Source organism: Jatropha curcas, chromosome 1 (assembly GCF_041381405.1).
Source record: "Jatropha curcas cultivar XTBG-Jc1 chromosome 1, XTBG_Jcur_1.0, whole genome shotgun sequence".
Taxonomy (NCBI): Eukaryota; Viridiplantae; Streptophyta; class Magnoliopsida; order Malpighiales; family Euphorbiaceae; genus Jatropha; species Jatropha curcas.
In genome coordinates this window covers 25371847-25395221 of record NC_143151.1, presented here as the reverse complement: position 1 = coordinate 25395221, position 23375 = coordinate 25371847, and the positions used below count along the sequence as shown (strand labels likewise).

The window sequence follows — 23375 nt, the reverse complement described above, 5'->3', positions numbered from 1 at the left end:
TCCCAATTTTTCATAAAAAATAATTTTTAATATTTTTAACTAATAAAATTATTAAAAGGTTTAAAGTTAGAAAATAAAAAATATTTTAAAAAATAACAATAATAGTAAAAAATTACAGTTTCTTATCTTTGATTTTAAAAATAATTAAATAAAATATTTGAATTTAAAAATTATAGATTTATAATTTGATTACATGGAAATTTGGTAAGAATAATTAAATGAAATATGTGAATTTAAAAAATTATATATTAATAATTTGATTGCATGAAAATTTGGTTTGAAAAATATTTATTATTTATTGTTTAATTATTATTTAAGTATATTTCATCTAAACTAAATATTTAATTACTATTTTTCAATTATATTTTGATTTAAGTTAATATTTATTTTCTTTTGGATAAAAAATTAGATTTTTTGGTCTTTTAGTACAAATTTAGAAGGAAAATTATACAAAAGCTGATTTTTGGGTTTCATAAATCTTTGAACTCAAATTATATTTTATATTGAAAAATTTTCTCATAAGCGAGCGGAGAGGGAATATATTCCTTGCAGGGATAAAAACAAGAATCATCACATATAAATGCAACAGAATCAAGAAATATATGAACCTTGAATCAAAATATTAATTGGGTATATGCATTACAAATTGGAATCAAAACAAAAATAATGGGACATCAATTTCCAATTCCCCTGTACCGCCGTACCGGATTGATCATATACAGTAAAGAAGAAACCATCTACTCCTTTGGCTACGGGGCGACTCTCATCTTCACGTTACGAGGAAGAACCATGACCCAATTGGTGTTTGGGAAAGAGTAGGGCATTTTCAATTTGATGTAATTGGGTATTAATCATGATCTGATTCTGATATCACGCAAACTCTTTGGCGCGCTTCAACAGTTGCTCGAACATATTGGGAGTGCAAGAAGCAAGAATAATTGGCCCGTCAATCTTCAAGTCGAAGTCATCGTCCTGGGACTGCTTGATCAATTCTTGCAACGCCGGAAATTTCAAACTTTTCAATGGAACTTCGTATCTTCTGCGCTCGTCTCCGACGTACATGGCTATGTGGCCTCTTCGAACCTGTTGCGCTCTCGCATTCTCTGACAAGCACGTGGAGAGCGGCTTATAAGAAGAAGAAGAGAACTTGTTTCTGCTAATTAGCGAGCTGATTTTCCTTGCAAAAGTTCTTGCCGAAGGCATGGTTGATGACGATCAAAGACTCAAGAGTAAAAGAAGACGCAACAGAAAAGGAAAATTGCTTTGAGTATCGAGATTTTGGTTTATATATTATATGCAATATCTTTTTCCTTTACCTGAGGAGATTAGGATTTTGGTTTCCATTAACTTGAGGATTTGGTTCAAGCTAACGCGGATAGTTAAAAACGCGGCAGAAAAGAACAAAAGGGCGGACCGCAGATTCTGTCTTCCAAGAATATGAACCAGGTACATTCGCAAAAAAGAGATGGACATAATTAAGCAAAGAGACTGGACCTTTATTCCTTCTCATTTCAATCAGGGCATATGGTACATAGAAAACATAAACAGAACAGAAAATGGCACATTTAATAACATGTTTAATTTGCGAAACATGCATTTTGCAGCATGAATTTTAACATGCAGTTTCCACCTCCTGCACACTCAACTGGAATCTGCTCCGTGGAGTCGTGAGACAACAGATTGTTGAAGACCTCAATCATAAACACCGGGTAGAATAACTGAAGCTTTGCCGCTCTGAGCTTGCATTACATAAGTTTTGCATACTGTACAATCAACTGAACATTATTTTTCTCTCATTCTTCTTTCAATATGCGGCCTGTAACCCTCAACTTCAGCTCTTGCCTATATCCACCAGAAAAATAGAGAGCCAAACTCCTCTGAATAATGAGTCCAGCTCCATCCTGGCTATCACGAACTTTCCTGTGACCGTCACGGATGCTTCTGGGAATTCCCTGCCATATCAGCTTGCGGCCATTTCCACCAACTTCTAAGCTGTAGCTAAATTTCTTCGCTTCATTATCATCACCCATAAAACGTAAAAAGGCCATATATGATGGTGCCATACCTAGCTGGAATGCCTCGAAATGCAAGCAGAACTGTCTTCCAAAACAGTTGAAGACCATCACAAGATTAAAAGCTCAAGAAGTCGATTGAAGTATTTGTTCAAATTGCCCAGAAAACATAAATTTTATTTAATTAGATTTCAGATCAGATGTCAAAGATATTTATCATGTGTTAATTATTAATATATTTTTAACATAAGTTCAACTCGAAGTAATTTATTAATATTTTTAATTTATATTGATGTAATGGAACTTATGTGTTTATTGCTTAACTTGAAATATCTATACATCAAAACCATCAAACATAAGTGTGTGTTCTAATGAAAAGATACTTTGAATAAACAAATTTTATTGAAACCATTAGTTTTTTTTTTTAAAAATATAATCTGTTAATAATAATATCAAGTATTATAATGGATACTTTACTATCAATATATAATAGAGTCCGTTGCCTTTGTAACAGACCAAAAGAATTTATATTCTTTTGAATAATAAAATTAAAATTAAAAGATATAATATAAGATTTTTCCACTTGAAAACGATCTTGACAAAATATATAAATTTTCAAAGTAACAACTAGTTCATTAATTGATTTGAACGTCAAAATAATAATTCATTTGAATCTTTTATACCTAGATTGTTTTTCCTAAGAACTTGCAACATATAACGAACATAGATGAGTTTCCACCATCTTGCATCAATAACATCAATGAATGTATACACTTCCACATCTGTAAATCAAAATCTAAACTCTCCAATCAAATAAACTTAAATATCATACTTTTATTTAGTGATAAACCCTCACAAAAAAGAGACCAAACCTTCACAATGAAGGGACAAAAAAAACTCCAAGTATGGAGATAAAACAACATCAACAAAAACTAAGAAAAAATAAATCTATTATAGGAAAAACAATTGAAATTTATTAAAGGGAATAAAAGATTAAAAATGAAAGAAATAGTAGAAGGTATGAATGAGCTTCCGCCGATGATGATCAACAATAACTCCAAATTAAAATTAAGGTCAGACGACTACAGAGAAAAAAGAGAAAAAATTAATTAGGATGTTTAATTTTTGAAACCATTAGTTAAATTGGTGGATTCTTATCAAAACATTATTTTCTTATATACTTTTTGCTGACTGGTGGTCATATCCTATATTTATACTAAAATCGCCAACTGAATTATGTATCTTAGTAAAAATATTATTTGATAATTAAATTTTTTTATATCAAAACCAACGCTTCATTTGATGGTTTCTCTACAAAATAAAAATCATTATTTATATTTCTGATTACTTTTTGTTTGGTATTTTTGTGGCAAGACAAACATTCAACTTGTAAATAGTTTCAATTTAGTATTACATTTGTAAATAGTTTTTAAAAAAACATCATTTTCGTCCATGTCCCACAGCCAACTATAAATTTATCTTAAAGAATTGTTTATAGTAGTTATTTTTAATATTGGATTGTAATTTTAATATTTAATAGGTAATTATGCGATTCAAACTTTTTAAAATTTTACTTTTTCTAATTTATGTTTTTTAAAATATATGTATGAATAATGAGATATTTGAAAATTTTACGTTGTTATTTTTCACAATTGTTTTTTAAATATTTGATTTTAATGGAAAAGAGTTTATTTAGAAAAAAGATAAAGAAAAAGAAAAATATAAGTAAAATATAAACATTCTTTTTTTTGGAATTTTAAAGGAGATGTTGTTGTTTCATGGATGATCTCCTCCACCTAGTGGTAGTACAAGTTAAATACTGATGCTGCATTATTCACAGATAGTGGTAGTACAAGTTCATATTTTTGCTAAATATGCTATCCTGTAGATTAATGTGTTTGGATTGAGGAGATTCATATTTAATTTATTATTATGAGAACGAAAGATTAATATTTGATTTAATAAAAGAAATTCCAAAACTTTACATGAAAAATTACAGGATGTAAGGTTTAAAAAACTCTTATTCCAATGAATCAACTATAAATATTAATAAATTATTTTTTAACTTAACATTCTTTAGATAGGTCAGGTTGGGGTGTTATGAGAAAGCCTGTTGACTAGGGTCAGCCGTCGGCAAGTTTCTTTCTGGAATTTTAATTTATAAAGTTAGTTTTTGCTGATTGAAAAAAAAAAAAAAAAAAAAAAAAATAGAACATAAAAGGTGTAAAAAACTCTTGTTCGGAAGAAGCAAACTATAAATATTAACATATTAGATCAATGATACATTAAATTACCTATACAATGCCATATTTAACAAGATGTACATTGCTACTGGTTCGAAGAGTCTAGAACTTGATCAAGGACATGCACACTCGAAGGATATTGTTCTGCCAAGTTAGAAAGATGAAGAACACTATTTACTTCACACAAGTAGATTCTCACTTGATCCAACATAGAGCAAGGGCAATGATCACATATTAGCTCCAAAAAATAATAATAATAATAATAATAAATTCAAGAAGGGAAAGGAGGCATAGACTGAATGTTTATATCAAGAGGATATAAACGGTATTGAATGTCAAGTTCCTGGAATATCTTAATCATCTCTTCCATTAAACTGGATCTTCTTTCAAATCTCTCTCCAATGTCCTGGTGATTCATTCTATGATTTAGCCAAAGTGCCACTTTCACTTTGTTCAAACCATCCAATTCCTTTAGTACAACCATTGGATTCGGATACCAATGCTCTTTCTTTCCCTCAATGTAACTGCAACATCCATGAAAAACAAATTGACTAATGTTGTTCATCTTTAGTTTATAACTTATTGAAAAGAAAGAGAGCAAAATGTTTTACCTTATCAGTCTCTGTTTCATGAGAGCCAATTTTTCTGCTGGAGTAGATATATGGACGTAGAATTCAATTGCATCGCCCATATCGGGACTACGATAGTAATTGCCGATCGACTTAGTGGCAAGAATGTTGTTATGATATACAACTTTAAGGTTGTCGGCTCTCAGGAAAACGGTAGTTAGGATGTTCATCTCTTCAACCACCAACTGTAAGAAATCTCAGCAGTTAACACCAATGTGTATGTATATGAAAAGGAAAAACAAATTATATATACCTGCAATCCATCGACTTCGCACCTGTCACCAACATCAAATGGGTGAACGACGAATAGGAAGATAATTGATTCAAACAAGGTCTTGGCAGTATTTCCAAAAATGAAGGAAACCACAACAATTTGTGATCCCATGACGAGCACAAATTTACTGGTGGTAATTCCAAGTATGAGAAGCCATATCACAACTATGATGATGCTAACTAACATGTTTACCACTTGATGGAGTTTGTTCACTGCTGTCTTCGTGTCATTTAACGTCAAAGCAAGTGCTCTCCTCTCTCTAAAAGCATTTACCTACAAAAAATCAAATTGAAATAGAAACAAGATTTACTGAATATGACTGAATGATTCATTTTAATTAATTCTTACCACCCAATTCTTTAAAGAAGATTTACTGATCCTTCTGCGTTCAGATGCTCCTTCAAAGAAATTCATCGTTTTCAGAACCTCATCTTCTTGCATAAATCGCATCAAATCCTCTTCATATATGTACCTACCAAGTAAATTAGTTAAGGAGCCCTTTATAAACCGAAAATAGATTATAAAGAAAATTGTGTCTGTATGACCAGCGACCGACGCAAGATTTATACCCAAGGGACACATTTAATGTACTAAAAATGACATTTGAAAGTTTAGAGGGGCGGTGGCTCATGCCAGCCGTGCGTCCCTCAGTTAAAAATTTTGGATAAAATTTGCTCAGACCCCCAGTCATAGATCGGATCCGGACAAGTCATTCTCTAAAAATCTTACTTTGATCCTTGACAAGCCACATTAAGAAATATTTTTCTTGCTGCGGCTTTAGCTTCGTTTTCACTTTTGATTGCTGTTGCAGATTCATCACCAGCATCAGTTGAACCTAATATTTGCTCATCCAAAGTGGCTAGTGAGCCGTATCGAACAATGTTCATCAACCTCTTCATATTCCAAGCCGAAACATTCTTATGGTTTAATCTATGTAAGCGATCGATTGTGATTCCATTATCTGTCTTCTTCTCTCCCTTTTTTGAAAGTTGCCCTGAAAATTTGAAGCTTTTCATTCCTCTAAAACTTTTTTGTGTACCTTGATCACTTGCAGTTACTCTTATTGGTGATGAAAACACTGCTGCTCTTAGTTCGGGAGGCATTGTTGCTCCAGCATTTTGTAATTTTCTAACCTCAGCTGCAGTTTTCTCTATTTCCTCCTCGTTTCTTTGTATTTCTATCAATGGCGGACCAGATAGGGTCTCAATAACATATTGGTTAAACAGTGATTCTTGAATCCTATCAAAATAGGTACTAACATGGAAAGATGAAGCAAGAACCTTAACCATTAAAGTTTTAAGCAACCATATAAAATTAGCAACTAGAAAGCACACCAGTATTTTAGTAACATACTGAAGTAAGTCACCTTTGGTCTCCCTTTCAACCTTCTGATCAAACAAAAAATGCCAAGCTAACAACACAAGCCCTAACCACCAACAGTTTTGCACTCCATCCTTTAACCCATAAACAAAATACAAAACCCTTTTTCTTAGAAGAAAATTCCTCTCAATAAAGAATACTATTATCCGAATCCCCCAACCTGAAACCAACCTTCCACATATCAAAACCAATAGTAGAACTTCCCATTTCCATAGTTTAAGCTCTAAGAAACTCACTTCCTTTAATCTATCAATACAAAGACTACAAAACAATGCAGCTATGATTGCAATCAAGCTCAGCCATTGAAGAACTGTAATTATACTTAAATGTGCCCTTTTATACTCTTCAGGTAAGTCCTCATCCTCCAATGGGTCTTCTTCGTCGTCGTCACCACCACCACCACCACCTCCACCAATAATCCCAGATTTCAACTGCCCGGATTTCGGAGGGAACCTAACCGATACCATCCCTATCTCATCCGGCGGTGGGTCTATAAGCCTTGATTTCGTTTTCAATCTTGATAACCTACTCGTTTGAGTTCGAAACGATTTATTGGATGTGCAGTGCAAAACCTCTTCTAATCTCTGTTGCTGCTGCTGTGATTGCATTGCAGGATCATCTTTGTTGTTATTTTCTTGTAAATCCTTATACCGCCTTCGAACAGACTCAATTGGACTATCAAGATTAGAAAGAGAAGGTGAAAAGGAAACTCGAATTTCTCTTGAAGGTGTATTTTTAGGAGATTCAGGAAAAGGCGGTAAATTCCGATCGTGTAATTCGCGTCTTATCTCGTCCATGTCCATATCGATATCCAAAGAAATCTCGCCGCCGGCATTCTTTTGTTTGTTCAAGAATTGGTTGATTAGCTTTGACGGTGGATCTTCTACACCTTGTACAAAACCAAAACTAGGTTCTCTGCGCGGCTTACCCGAGCTTGAACAACCGGAGCTTGAAGAACCGTCCACTTTGACAATCACCTCATCGTGATCAGGTACCAAAATTACAGGTGTTGGACGTTGTGTATCAACTGAACGATGGGATCGATGGCGAGAAAGAATAGGCAATTCTTCATGGTCGTTATTGCTTGTTGAACCTCCATTACCACCTTCTGATGTTTTTCTTGCGTGTTTGTAAGAGCTATGAGCTTTGAAGGATTTCTTCAATGGAGAATAATCCATTCTTCCGTTTTTGTATTTTTATTTTAATTCATCTCTTTTGTTATGTGTATTTGTGTTCCATAGAGGAATTAATATGAAAATTAAAGGGGTGTTTGGAATCTAGGGGACCATTATTTAATTCTTGGGAGGAGGGATGATTTGCAGGAAATTGAGAACGAAAAAAAAAAAAAAAAAAAAAAAAAAAAAAAAAAAAAAAAACAAAAAAAAAAAAAAAAAAAAAAAAAAAAAAAAAAAAAAAAAAACAACAACAACAAAAGAAAGAGAGATTGTACAAAAGCATCAAATGTGGTTGGAAGACGAAAGATAGGAGAGATAATTGCATGGCTAGCATTTAGAGAGAGGCATTCACGTGAATTAAGACTCTCCCTTGTGCTTCTGCCATTGAGAAAGAGAATTAAACTAATGTTTCATTTCATGTATCCCATATTTCCTTTAAAATGAGAAAGACAATATATATATAGACAAACTAATAAAATCATGAATTTTATTGTAATATGATGTTTTTTTATATTTGAAAATCTTAGTATATACAAATAAATCAAAAATATTTATGTAATTTAATTAGTATGAGCATTTTGGTATTGCAGTACGTTGATATTAGTTCGGGTTATGGTTGTAAATTTCCTTGTATATATATATATATATATATTCTTACAATCAATGTTAAGTAATTAAAGTTTATAATAATTATTTTTAGAGGGATCAGAATTCAAATAAATATAGTTTTAATTATATATGTAATCAAAGTGAAGTTGAAAGTTATTTTGGATATTATTGATGAATTTCCAATAATTAATTCGTCCTATAGAAAAAGATAAAGGTGATGAAATAAAGAATTTGTATAAATAGTTTTCTATATCAATTTACAGGCTTTGGATGGTTCTCTATATATAGATAGTTAAGCTAAATGTAGTATAAAACAAAAAATAGTAAAAATGTTTGGTAGCTAAATTAATGAACCCAATATATGCTAGGCGTGCAACTTTCAACTTAAAGATGATGGTTGCACCACAACTATTTGTACAATAATTCACATTCTAACATTATTAGGTTAATCAAAACTAAGGATTGTAAAACCATTTTAATTATCACGTCTCATATTACTGTTAGATGGATTCGGAACTTTACGCATATTGACGATGCATTGACCACATACTCCTTAACGCCTATCCGATAAAAGTCTCTAATGTTACCGAAAAATAGAATAGTAGAAAGGCTCAGAGTGCGCATAACAAAACTCTGAGGACTCCATAGCCAAAACTAGTAAAGTTCAAAAACTTCTGGATCTACTGGTCATCAAATAAAAGTGCTCATCATTTCCCAATTTATCACTAGTGCAAATTTAATATACCTAATTTTCAATTTGTAACAGATTACATTGTACATGTCATTATAATCTCTCTCTTCTAATTTTTCTTTTTGTTTATATTATCTCATTTAACTAAATATATATTCCTAATAAGAGCTATTTAGGAGGCATCGAGAGTTAAAAGCAAATATCTTAATCTCATATATTATATTTGCATCATCAAAGTTCGTTTATATGCATTATGTTATAAATTGAAATTTAGACATGTTAATTTGCACTAGTCATAAATTCAGAAACTGACGGATGAAATTAAACTTCATATAAAACCTGATAATGACTCAAATCAAAGAATTTTTTAAATTTCACGTATTCAAAGGTACTTAAACGGCTTCTATGCGTTTAACATTCTATTGCTACAAATAAGAGAGAAATTATTGACATAAATGCTCAAAGTACTATCTTTTTTCATAAAGCCGCTGGATATATGGTCAGTCTTACAAAGGTTCATCTGCGACACAATCCCTAACTACAGATTAATGCTGTGATCAAACAATGTGAAAATGGAACGATTGGTCTTAAATTGTATTCTCTGAAGGAAAAAATAAAAATAAAATAAAAAAAGATAGATCGTTTTGAATAAATACTGTACAGCAATGATGGCGTCATGGACGAAAGATGATTTGCAGCAATTGCTTCAGGTTACGGATCTTTATATCTACTTCAGTGGTGGTGCCCTCTTCTAAGGACAGAGAGGAATCCTCCAGATGATTTGTCCTTGCGACCATCGCTTTCATCTCCAACCTGTATCAAAAGAAATTATGTCTAGCTAATATCATTTACTATGGGAAAAGGAGTCGAATATAGATGATGATGATGATAATGATAACTTATTGCCAAGACTAGTCAGACCTGGAAATGGATTAAATGCTTGGAGACTAAGGAAAGGTTAATGAAAAAAAAAAAAAAAAAGAAAAATGCTTCAATTTAAGCAGTTCTTTGAAATTTCTTCATGGACTTTTTATTTTGACACAGAAAGGCCTAAATATGACATCGATCAAAACTTGTGTATTGCTCCTATGAAATTTTTTTAAAATTTTACATGATGTGCGACAAAGGAAACAGATTCCTACCATGTTAGCAAATTTAATAACTAGGACTAAAAATAACAAAGGTTTCCGGTACTTGTTATTTTCTAAATAGCATAAACAATGGACATGCATGATAAGCAGATACCTCTTTCATTATTTGCCGCAAGATCTCTATAATCTCGGCAAAATCAGGTCGTAGTGCTGGATCTTGCTGCCAACATCTCTCAAGCAGCTCAGCCAGTTTTGAATTAGTGTTCTTTGGAATTGTAGGTCGTAGTCCCTGAAACCAAGTCAATGCGTGCAGCAAGGGATGAATAAATCATTTAGTGAGTATATCATTCCAAATACTCTTGCAAACTCTATTTGTTGAAAAATCATAATTTATACACAACTTCAATGGTGTGAACAAGCTGCAAAAACGGGATGTACCTTTTGGACCACACCAACAGCTGCTTGTAATGGGGTTAAATACTCGTATGGAAGCTGAGCCAAAAGAGCAAAAACTGCAATTTCAGAGTGGAAATACTTCCAATGGAACAAGATAATACTGCAATGAGCAAATAAGTACCTTCCCAGTTAACAACTCCCACAGCACAATCCCGAAACTAAAAACATCAGCCTTGTGGTCATATGGTTTGTGTTCTATGACCTTCAATGCAAAACAACTGTTGTAAGGAAATGCCGAGATGAGCAACCAATTAGAAGATGCTTTCACATAAGCGAAACATAGTAATGATATTCGCGATTGTGAATTAGAAAAGAAACAGCGCAGCTAAACAATAATTTATTGCTTAATAGTGGAGAAAGCTATCATCCAGTCCTTTTATTTATTTATTTATTTATTATATATATAGTTTTTTTTTTTTTTTTTTTTTTTTTTTTTTTTTTTTTTTTTGGGAAAGAACACATGCAAAATAAGGCTTACCATATTACTTTCCTCAGAAGCTCTCACTACGACCATATTACCCATCAGTTTTTGTAGTTTGTATCTTTTCAAGCTAGTAAAGTAAAAAGACCATGTGACCTTTATACATCAATATAGAATTTTTCATTTTGACTTTCTCGGTCATCCAAACCAATTATAATTATACAATTTAACACACCTTTAGTGCTTCTTTAGTCACTCCAATACAGGCACCAAGAATTAGTACTAAATCCTGCTTATGCAGCCCTAGTGATTTGAAGCGTGAAATTCAACAGGTCTCTGCTTAGGGTTACTAAGGCAGATTGCAACAAACCAAAGATTGCAAATCCCCACTAGTAGTTGCAGCTAGACAATGGTGACAATTAAACCAAGCGATGCAAAGCAGGTCCAAATCATATCTCTTGAGGCGTTTGTCAATCTCTTTTAGGTTTAGGTTTAAGTAGCTTTAGGCTTAAGACTTGTCAAATTGATATTTCAAGTGGACTTCATCTCTCATTGAGTTGGCTAATGAGAGAGAGTGAGAGAGAGATTTCTGATCGAATCAAGCATGGTGGCCCATAATATTTTACTATTATTAAGAAAAAAGTAGTCTGATATATCATATTGATTAAAAATAAAGAAAATGTGTTGTTACTACAACAAATTATTTCACATCTGGATTTACTGAAGGTAAATAAATATTTTAAAAACAAAAGTATAGTTGAAAAGATTTTATACCGGAAAAACGAATTTAATTCAAGAGATGCATTTTCAGAAGATTTAAGTAATAAGCAAAGTGGAATAAATCTTAAATCTTAAAAAGAAAAAAATAGAATAAATCTCTAAAAAAGTATAAAAAAGCTTTAGAATAAATCTCTTACATCTGAAGCTTTTCATTCGCAATGTTGCAGAATGAGTGCCTACGTTACTATTTTGGGATATCCCAAATGAAGGTCCACTTTCACTTTAAGTAAAAAGTCAAAGGTTGTTTTAATTATGAATATTGCCATTCAAAAGGGTCATTCAACTCTATGCCAATTTTCTAAAACAATTTTTGAGGGTAAAATTAGTAAACAGACAAAAAAACACTTTCAGATGACTTCTCTTAATCTACGTGCCAAAGTCAAAAAGGAAACTCAATATGAGACTCAGAGAGTATTATTTTTCATATATTTTTAATTGAAACTTTCAAAAGTATTTTTATAATATTTTTGGGTTTAAATTTACCTAACCATTTAACTGTTATAAAATATACAAAGACAAAGGACATTTTCTGTATGGTTAGTCTTTTTACTATGTGAGTGGGAGGAGAGTTCGATTACTCTCGACCACAATTGTTTTCACCAATTTAGTGAGCCAAAGGGAGGCTACTCCTGTTGTGTAGCCCGTAGTGTTATTTCGGCCCATAAAAACCTCCAATGAATTTAAAAAAATGATATTTTCTGTAAAAAATTGTCAACGTTGTATTCACTTAGTAGATTAATGGTTCAAATTTTGAAACTTTCTAAATCATTATCTTTTTAATGTTTTGGTCGACCAAATACTTTTTGACTTGACTGGTTAATTTTTGAGCCACATCCATTTTGAATTTTCTGGATTTTGGACAGTTTTGGATTGAGTTTGAACAAACTTTTCTAGTATGTTTGGTTTGAGTATTTGAGTTAGTTGAAAATATGCTATCTCTAGAGCTAAAAATCATGGGCTCAACACCTAAGCCTTTCACCCAAGTACCCAGGGGGAGAAGCATGAGTGTAATAGTTAGCACCAAATCATAATTGAGGTTTAATCATGAAAGAAGAGCACCTCAGGAGCCATCCATCTATAGGTCCCAGTTTCAGCTGTCATAACTCCAGATTGAGCCTTTACTCTCGCAACCCCAAAATCAGCAACCTTAACCACCTGAAATGTAAAGAACTAAGATGAGAAATCTTTCAGCTATGTATGGCAAGTCTGCATCATATTTTCATGCCTGAAACAATTAGAACACAAATGAAATGTATGTCTTCCTACAACCAATAATTAATGAAGCAACCACTTTTATTAAGAAAAGATTAAGAAAGAAGTGAAGCTTTTTCTATTTTTAGAGGGTCCATCTACAACCATGGGATTAATGATTCACTGACATAAGGAAATAGAATATATCATTATGTTATTAATTGAATGAAGCACATGATATAATAAATAAGTTGATTTCATCAAGACGTAAATGAATGTAAGCCCCAATAGGTTAATCATATTTTATGTGACAATTACTACTTATTTCACCAAGTAAATAATCTTAAGTTCAGTAGTGGATGAATCACTTAACTTTGAACAATTTTTTCATAGATTCTAATGTTTAGTACTTTCAACTTGGATTCATCTTTATCCAGTCATGTGCTGCAAATTTATTATTGCACAAAAGATGACTTATATTTAGGTACAACTTTCAATTATTTGATCACTAGCTGGAAAATGTTGGTTTGTTCATAAGATTGCCACTGGCCATCAGATGTCGAGCATAAGGTCTGTGCTTCTTTGAAAACATCACTAATAATGATTCTGGCATGAATCAACTGCTCACATTAACTAGTCTAATGTCTCTAATTAATGTGCAACAACTTGTAAGAATAAGTAGGTGCGGTGAGGAAAACCATCTATGATACTATAAATGTTGAATTCCTCAAAGTACAATGTTTCCTCAAGGATAACATCAATCATTTCACATACCTCCAAATTCATTACAATTCTTTTGCAATTCCCTTTTCTTAGAGAACAGCCTATTTACCCCGTAACTTTGTCAAAAAAAAAAAAAAAAAAAAAAAAAAAAAAAAAAAAAAAAAAAAAAAAAAAAAAAAAGAAAAAACAAAACTTGACCTCTTAACTCTATTTGACCTGTCCCGTACCAAAAAAATAAATACAGAATAGAATTTTTTTTTCAATGTTTACCAATAGGGTGTAAAATAGCTTAATATGCCTATTTACCATGAACTTTGTGAATTGTTAAAATTGCTCCACATTTTTAAATTTGTTATTATTGTACCTCAACTTGCAAGTTTGGAATTCATTGCACCCTAAAAAAATTCATTACAATTTTTTTGCAATACCCTTTTCTTAGAGAACAGCTTATTTACCCTGTAACTTGTCAAAAAAAAAAAAAAAAAATTGATCTCTTAACTCTATTGGACCTGTCCCGTACCCAAAAAAAAAAAAAAAAAAGAATATAATAATTTTTTTTCCAATGTTTGACCAATAGGGTATAAAATAGCTTAATATACTTATTTACCATGAAATTTGAGAATTGTTACAATTGCTCCACATTTTCAAATTTGTCATTATTATACCTCAACTTGCAAGTTTGGAATTAATTGCAGCCTAAAAAAATTCATCCTGAATTGGTGCCCAACCATTTCAATTTTATTCAATTAAGTCCAATTTTAAGTTTAGCACCGGATTAAGACAAACCAATTTTTGTTCAAATGAAACAAAAAATTATTTTTCAGTTTTCTAAAAGATAAAACTTTAAAAGAGAGAGAGTTGCAAGACTAAAATGCTTAAAAGATAAATTCTCTAAATATTTTAATATCATAAATGTTCAAACTTAATTTAGTTTAACCCACCAATGGAAAACTAAAAAAATCATATTTATTTGTTTTTTTATTTTTGTAATTTTGAACCATATCCAAAGTCCAAACAAAAGACTAATATTAAAAAATAAAAAAATAACTCATTTGTAAGTTACACGAAATTAACTTGTCATTTTCAGTCTTAAATCTCAGTCTTTCTTATTTGATATTTTGTAGTTCACTTTTCATTTTTCATTTTTTATCTCTAAAAATGCAAAAATAATTTTTCATTTTTTTTATTTGGACAAAACTTGAATTTAATTGAACCAAAAATAAAAGTATTGTAGAAATCAATTTTTATGGTTTTTGGTTTCAAGTACCAATTTTTGTTATTTTTTTTAATGTGCTTCAATTTCATTTTTTTTAAAAAATTCTCTTTTAAAAGTGCAAAGATTTTTTTTACTTTTTTCGAATAAAAATCAAATTGAATTGAGCCAAAAATAAAAGCATCGTCTTATTTCGCCCTAACCTTAAAATTGGACTTAATTGAATCCAAACGAAATAGTTAGTGACCATTTTGGAATGAAATTTAATGTGCAATTAATCCCAAACTTCCATATTAGGGGAATGGTAACAAATTAAGAAATGGGTGCAATGTAACAAGTCAAAAAATTGAAGGTAAATAAGCCACATTAAGCTGGGTATATAAGGGCATGCAAATAGTCGATTCAATTCAAAACCGATCCGAAGTATATCCAGCCAAACAAAATTTCCGAAAGTAAAACGAAACCAAATTTGTTCAGTTCGGTTTTGAAACTTTTTTTTTTTTTTTTTTTTTTGTAGCTGCATGAAACCAAAAATGAACCAAAAATTTTTGGTTCTTCCATTTAAGCCGAAAACTGAACTTTGTGCTTTCAAAACTGTGCATTGAACCCCAAAAAAGGCTCAGCCTATGGGTATAATTGTAAACAACCTTTCAACTTGGAGAATAATCACTTGAATTTTTTAAAATAGAATAGAATTGCAAAAGTCATAAGGTGGGGCATTACTAACCCATTAAGCCCAAATAAAGGTAGAAATATCAACCTCCATCAATAATCTAAGGACAACTAACAATTTAAACTAACAACAAAACACTTCAATTCTTCATTCACTGGAAGCAGACCTTCTGCTTATTATTATTTTGGTGGGGAGGGCTCTAGTGCAAGTCACCTAGGAGTAAGCTATCGGATGCCAAACTTTAGAACTTTCCGACAATAACAGGCAGCTAAATTCTACATTGTAACTAGATAGGCTGCCTCTCAAAAATAAAAGGCATCAACAGAGGAAAAAAGAAAAACAAAATAGTGCATGAGATAAAGAGAAATGATGAATAGTTAAGGAAAAATCTTACTTCATTTTCATCCATGAGAAGGTTTGCAGCCTTCAAATCCCTGTGGATTATATTATTTTGGTGCAAGTAGTTCATTCCTTTGGAAACGTCTATTGCTACTTTAAGCAGGGATGGAAGCTTAAAAATACCCTTCTGTTTGTGTAGATAATCATATACGCTTCCACCAGACATAAATTCTATTTAACAACAGAAGGCAAAAGAGCAAAAAGAAATGAAGTAAATAGAATGATAAATTTTTCTTGGGATGAACATTTATTCAAAACCTCGTGTACTTGCCTGTTACAATGCACAAACTCGGAGGCTTGGTACATGCACCTATAAACTGTACAACATTCTTATGTCGAACCTTCCTGCAAATTCAAAAAGATCATGTCAAAACAGGGTTAGGAACAAATCAAACCTAAATTGTTGGTACTACTGTAGATGATTTAACTCTGAATTGTTCAGTAGTCCTAAATCATTGGAAAACTTCCAGCATAGTTACACAGATGATAAAGCAGCTAAATGACATATCAAACCTCATTATGAAGACTTCCTGGGCAAACTCTTTCTGCAAATCCGAATTTATACGCTCAGGCTTGAGGATTTTAATAGCCACCTCCTGACTGCAGTATGTACCCTTGTACCTAAATCAAGTGACCAATGCAGATAAATGGAATTCCAACATAATCAGCAGTTGTGTCCAAGAAAGATTAAACTTACAGATCGCCATATGACCCAGATGCAACTTTGTTCTCAAACTTCAAGTTCTTAGGATCAATTTCCCAAACGTCAGTCCCATCACTAGGTATAGTGACATGAACAGGACTACAATCGATTTGGGTCTGCTCATGCTCACTAGTAGGCGATAATGAATGATTATTTGGCCAATTCTGCTTCTGCTTCAAAACACATTCAACATCAATTGAAAATGCATTTGGTAATGAAGACACAAGGAATGAAATCACAGACTATGAAGCTCAATTACTTTTCACTAAATTAGAACAATGAAAAGATCATTACATGAACCATCTATCATCATTTTTATCACGTGTTGTAGCTTGAAATTTGAGAAAAAAACAGAGAAGATGAGCAATGTTTGCATACTTCCACATCCTTAACAGAAAAATAGTGCATGGAAAAAAGTTGGACTGCATTCGACACATGATTTATGAATAAATCAAAGGAATTTAAGCAGGAGCAGTCCTATGTTATTGTTTGGAGAGGCATGGTACGGGACACATATTTCTCTAGAATTATGCATATTGCCCTCAAGTTCTCTTTATTTTTATTAGTTATCTTATTCCACATACAGCTATAATTATAGCACCCCAAGATTTGAAAATGTCCATACTACCACAGAATCTTAATGTTTTTTCTTTTTTACTCTAATACCACAAATATGCAACTTTGGTTGACAATAAATTCACAACAGATGTAGAAGAAAAAAAAAAAAAATCTAAGATAAGCATCTAAAGGATATAAAACTAGAACCTAAAACACAGGATTTCCATGGATGAATTTTGGTGGACTCTACAAGCAATTAAGATAAAATTTCATTGCAATAAGTGAAAGCCAAGTACTTGCCTCAATCCTGAGAACTTCCTTTTCCAATGCTATTCTGAGCTGCTCTATTTCCTGGAAATTTTCAACACAGTTTCACAAGAAGTTATTTTTGTGTAAAAACAGTTTCCAGATTTATGAGACTTAAGTTATTCAAAGTGCTACCCTGTTAAATGAGTGGACAATTTGGGTACCTCAAATGGCCAACCATCAACCACAAAGACATCCAAGGAGTAGCCGTCAGTAGTAGAGAAAGCGTGTGCTTCTTGAATGTTCAACCCAATCTCAGCAAGTAAGGAAGTCAACTGCAAGATTTTGTATGAGAGCTATGCCTCTGTGAATTCAGAAAATAATAGAAAAAAGAAATAATGTACTTTACATACACACATAAATATATATAGAGAGAGAGAGATTGTGATAAGCATTCTTATTTAAACTTACCAGCTCAAACAAACAACCAGCAACTTCAATGAACCAAGGATTAAATGTCTATTTGACATTGGTTCTGAAACTGCCTTTTGAACAGGAAATATTTTGGATTCTTTTCCAACCAAAGCAATTTCTAACTGTATTTGAGATTGATTTAGAGGTTTTTTCATGGCCAAAACATGCCAAAAGTACCTTTGAATAAATAATTAATTGCTTTCAACAAAACATCCTTACGTAAACTTTTCTGAAGAGCAGCTGTAGTAGCAATGTCAAACAGATTCTAAATGCGGTTTTTTCAATGACTAATTTACAAATAACAATGACTAATTATATCAGTGATATATTGATTGTCAAAAGTAGTTCTTGCTATTTTAAATGCAACATTACCAGCAAGCTGAGAGAAACAGGAGCTAATATAAACCTAATCTTGGTTTGCAACATTAAAATATATGCTGAAAGAGCATTCAGCTTTTTTTTCAAAAAAAAAAAAAAAAAAAAAAAAAAAAAGGGAAGCAGAAGAAGAAGAAGTGTTAACTGACTTCCAAGTTAATCAAACAAGGGTAAAAAAAAAAAAAAAAAAAAATGAATAGTTAAAAATACTTGACAAACAACACTGTCTTACCTGACTAAGAAGTTTTGGCTTGTCATCTGCTGAAAAAGTAATTTCATGCATGGGCCTAGAAAATGCATTACAGAAAGAATAGAAACTTCATTAAAATCCATTGAAAGTACAACATAGAAGGGATATCATATGAATTAATGTAACATGATATAGGACACTAATATTCCTGAAACTAAGTTGATGCCTTGATAAAAATGGGGAGATCAATCATATTCATTTCAAGAAACAAAAATATGCATACAATTGTTGCATATATACATATGCTAAAAACTGAAGATGACAAATTCAATCAGATTACACTTCCATTTCAAATATGTTGCATCACATACACAATGAAATAGAAATTAAAATGATTGTTTTCCCAGAGTGAAAAGAAGTAACTGATAATTATTATCAGGAATCTAAATAACAGAATATTAGAACATGCAAAATAGCATAACCAAGGTCAAGTGATATATTCATAGTACATTGATGACTTAAGAACTAGCATAACAAATGTCTCTCTTTCAAAGTGCATGCAATATTGTACTTGAGAATTGCTTCAGCTGAAAACGCAAACACATTATCCCGACTACCAGCATCGCCTGACCTTTCCTCAGGAAAAAAGTAAAAGTAGCAATGGCGCAGTGGTTGTTTCAGCACAGTATGAAACTTTATTTCCTCTAATAATAATCAACCAATTGTCAAGTCCAAGAAGCAGACTATGCCCTGCTTAACTATGCAGCCAGGATAAAACTTAGCCAACTATCGCCTAAGGACTTGTTTAGATAAGAACATTACCGAGGAAATTTTGAATTTGCATGCACAGAATGATCACCATCTTCTTTTTCAGATTTGCTTGCTTCAAGTGCAAGTGCTTCAAGATTAGGTGATGAACCAAAGGCAGGTGGCGGATGTATGCTGACCATTGAAACCAACTAGAAATGTAAACATTACTACTGATAATCATTTAAGGGAAATACACAACAAGGGAAATAAGACAATAGAATAAATCAATAAATTTAGCTCATATTCAACATATATTCACTGGGCTCTAGGAGAAAACACAATGATCTAATGGGGAATATCACACCTTTTTCTAGTACTTTGGGCAGTTCCTTTACAAGGAGATTCTGAAAGGTTAGAATCAGCTGAATTCCCATCAGAAACAGGATGAACCTGCACAGGAAATTAATTGAGCCACAAATCAGAGGTCCATTCAGCGAAGTTGGAAATAAACAAATTCAAACGGGTCCTAGAGTATGAGAGTGTTGGAGGGGAATATAGTTCAAAGTTTATATGGTTAGAAACATAGGTTAGGAGATGGAAAACAAAAATTTCCATTGGCAGGCACATCAATTTGACTTTTAACGTACTGATTCACAACTCAGATCAACACAATATTTAGGCTATTGGCAATATATTGTCCATGAAATAGTGCCAAGTACCATATATTAATATACAAGAAAAAATGTTAGTCATAGATGCACACTTAAGCACTTAAGAGAGAAAAAGAGCAGTTGGCATACATTTCAAAGTGCACAAAGTTTCATGAATACATTTCAAGCACCACAAAGATTTCATCAATGAATAAATATTCACCAAAATATTAATGCACACAAAAAAAAAATATTAAGTGACAGCTTTAGTTCCAATAACAATAATAAAAATTGAAAAGAGAAGAAAATTTCCCATCTTGCCAATAAATTTTCCAGCAAAGGATTTTATGCACCTATGCTGCTGCATTGTTGTTTACTACTAAATTTAGACTAAATAATTTTATCTCAAAAGAGTAAATGTAGCAATTTTATCTATGAAAGAGTAAACTTTTCCATATTGACAATACCAATGTTTTATCTACTTCTAATTTGTTTGTACTAGCTGCTGTCAACTTTGTTACCTTGAGCACTATAAAATTAAGGAAAGTATTCAGACCATCCTACATAACTTGTAAGCAAAAGAGTGAACATGATATCTGAATTAAACTTGTCTTCAGCATATAAATCTATAAGATTGACAACGCCCTAACAAGGAATGAAGTTTTCTGTGGTCTAGAAAACACAAACTCATATCAACCTATAGCATCTTGTAATAAAAAGCATTTAGGATGGACCAAAGACATTCAAAAACAGATGCAAAAAATATACTTTGAAGAATTCAGCTAAATAGATAAATAATTCATGATGAATATCCAGCTGACGGTGGAATACAGTCATTAGAGTAAACTGGTATACACAAAAGATCACCAAAATCATTTCTCTTATTTACCACTTCTGAAAAAGTTAAAACATAAAAATGAAAAAAGAGAAATCATCCAGTTGGTCTCCACATGGAAATATATTATTATTATTATTAATCTTTGCTTCCCAAGCTTAACCAACATTGAAATGCAAACAAGTTGAAGCTAACTCAACATGCATAACAATTCTAGCAATCCCAGTACTAATTAAGCTGTTGATTGTTGCTGATGAAAGTGACTTCATGGTAAGAATATAATGTCAAACTAAGTTCAGGCAGCATCATTCATTATGTAATATCACTTTATGGTTTTTCAACATTCGAGTAAAAAGTTATTTTCAACTATAACTGCTTAAAAGTAACATGTAATAACAGAATGGATCTCCTAAGGATCACAGAACTTAAGAGTGGCAAAATTAAAAAAGATGTGCTGGGTGCTGAGCAATTGAGGTCAAACTCTGATTTACACAACTTCATCTGAGTCGAGCCAAGTCAACTCCAGTGCACAAAATGTGACTTACTACAAGCTAGAATCAAAACAAAAGTTCTTATCATGATCAATGAATCAAGCCAACCACAATGCTTACAACTTAGTGCTTTCAATAACTTTTACAGCCCAGATGTCCTGTGGCTAGCAGCCGAATGAGTATTGCAATTCTAAATGAAAAGAAAAATCTCATTTTCTCATGTACAAGGAATCTGGAATGGAAGGAGGTAAAATAAGGTTCCAACTTCAATGTGATATTATGAGTGCTTCTTTTAGCCTAAAAGGACAGGCATTAGAAAGTATATTCTGAACAACAACAAAGTTTAAACATCATCGAGAAAGCAAAATATCTACATCTTCCTCAAAGGGTAACTTTCATTTACGAATCAGATAAAGAGAGTTGAAGGAAAGAAGAAAGGGGAAATTTCCGTGTGTAAACCTCCAAATACCAAGTACATGCAGGCATTCCAATAAAAGAATTAATAGTTTCTCCTAGCACCAAGCATCATTAAATGTAAAGGTCAAAATCGAACTAACTAATTAATCATTCGCAATGCAAATGCTTAGTTATAAAATCGTTGAATCAAGTCTTACCTGCACAAGGCGGACTTCAATAGCAGGTCTATTATCAGGATCATGAGCCAATTGCAGTAATCTCTTGTGCATAAGCACATCTTCTGCCCTCTCCACATTCACATCCAGTGCATATCTGCAATACATAAGATCACGCCCTTAAAACACCAATCAAAGAGAGAGAGAGAATAGTATAAACGCTTAAAATGCCTATTAAACCCCCTAAATTCTCTAATAGTTGTAATCAAAACAAGGTGTAAATAATATATCAAATCCGCTAGTATTTTTCCAAAGTCTGCTTAAATCTTCAAAGCTGTAATAAGCTAACTACCGATACAAAAACACATAAACAACACACATTAAACCTCTATTGACTTAGTTCAACAGTTTTTTTTTCTTTCAAAAAAAAAAAAAAAAAAACGTAATTCCATAAGCGAATCTCAATAGCTGAAATCCATCAAGCAAAACCTCAATCGCCATAACAAAACGGAGAACTATATACACACATGCACAAAGCAAATAAAAATGTACGCATGAAAGGAAAGGTAAAGGTACCGAGTAGGAAGACGATGAAAGTGAGCCCACAGTTCGTCGTCGAAGCCAGGCCGATTAGCTTCTTCATTGTTGGACTCTTTGAGTCGACGAAGAACCTCATTGTAAACCTCTAACTTCTGTCTCTGTTTCCGTCCCTGTGTAACTGACATCGTAGTCGACGGCGAAGAAGAAGAAGACGTCGTTGTTGTATCGTGAGCTCTGCTGCCACAACTGTCATTATCCTCCATCATAACCACCATTTGATGAGGAAAAATAAACTAAAAAAATAAAAATAAAAATAAAAAAAGCAAAATGCGAGAGAGAAGAGAACGTTGGCGATTTTCTCTTAGGTGTTTTTTACGTTACGAGGGGTTTATACTGGAGACGCAGATTTCAGAAGAAGAATTAAAATTATCGATTTTGGTGAGGAAGGGAGAGAAGAGGCATTGTTTTTCTGCTTCTTTGCTTATTTGTAGTGTTTCTCTCTCTAAATATATGCTAATTTATTATTTCATTTAAATAATTTTTTTAATTTTTATGATAAATTTAAATTTTACAAAGTAAATGTGTGTTTATCTTTGTCTGTGTTCGCGGAATGTTTAACGGGCGTAGTGCGCACACAGATGAAATCACGCCGACGTGGATTCCTAGCAAAGCTGATCGCTTTCGCTTTGCGTATTAGGTTTTGATTATCGCTTAATAAATTAATTGTGAGGGAATTATATGTTGTGTAAAGCATACATCAAGCTTCATGGACTTTTTCATCTCAAAAGGACATAAAAAAATAAGATGAAGAAAAAGGATATTATTTTTATGGTAAAAGCATTAATTATTCTATCATTTACCTTCTTATCAAATTATCCAAATTAGATACTCAATATCTGATTATTACTTTTCCTAAAAATTACTCATTTAATGTGTTTACAAAAATTCTTAAAAATAATTTTATATAGAAAATATAGAGTCTATTTGGCAATATTAAATATTTTAATTTATTTAAAATGATAAAAATTAGT

The 23375-nt window shown here is 32.1% G+C and overlaps 2 protein-coding genes across 5 annotated transcripts; both read right to left on the bottom strand.

Annotated features, from left to right (window-relative positions):
* Positions 1-4246: 4246 nt before the first annotated feature.
* LOC105645038 (mechanosensitive ion channel protein 6) lies at positions 4247-7971 on the bottom strand. Of its 2 annotated transcripts, XM_020683636.3 has the most exons (6): positions 5888-7971; positions 5507-5630; positions 5343-5431; positions 5138-5159; positions 4867-5069; positions 4247-4779 (listed from the first exon to the last, which is right to left on the bottom strand). In XM_020683636.3, exons 1-6 carry the CDS (start codon positions 7714-7716, stop codon positions 4527-4529), a joined length of 2520 nt encoding a protein of 839 aa, XP_020539295.1. In that variant the 5' UTR covers positions 7717-7971; the 3' UTR covers positions 4247-4526. The 2 variants fall into 2 exon arrangements, with proteins under 2 accessions (XP_020539295.1, XP_012085927.1); XM_012230537.4 differs by having other exon boundaries at positions 5138-5431.
* A 1485-nt stretch (positions 7972-9456) lies between these two features.
* Positions 9457-22853, bottom strand: LOC105645035 (serine/threonine-protein kinase STY46). 3 transcript variants are annotated; one of them, XM_089723109.1, is made up of 16 exons: positions 22381-22853; positions 21847-21961; positions 19621-19706; positions 19329-19448; positions 18549-18603; positions 17692-17802; positions 17522-17572; positions 16658-16833; positions 16474-16560; positions 16232-16305; positions 15956-16131; positions 12821-12916; positions 10682-10762; positions 10543-10596; positions 10259-10393; positions 9457-9826 (listed from the first exon to the last, which is right to left on the bottom strand). In XM_089723109.1, the coding sequence occupies exons 1-16, from the start codon at positions 22617-22619 to the stop codon at positions 9746-9748; spliced, it is 1737 nt and encodes a 578-aa protein (XP_089579235.1). In that variant the 5' UTR covers positions 22620-22853; the 3' UTR covers positions 9457-9745. The 3 variants fall into 3 exon arrangements, 2 of the variants coding, with proteins under 2 accessions (XP_089579235.1, XP_089579226.1); XM_089723100.1 differs by having other exon boundaries at positions 16474-16581; positions 22381-22852; XR_016321357.1 differs by lacking the exon at positions 9457-9826 and having other exon boundaries at positions 10308-10393; positions 10682-10778; positions 16474-16581.
* Between the last annotated feature and the right edge of the window lie 522 nt (positions 22854-23375).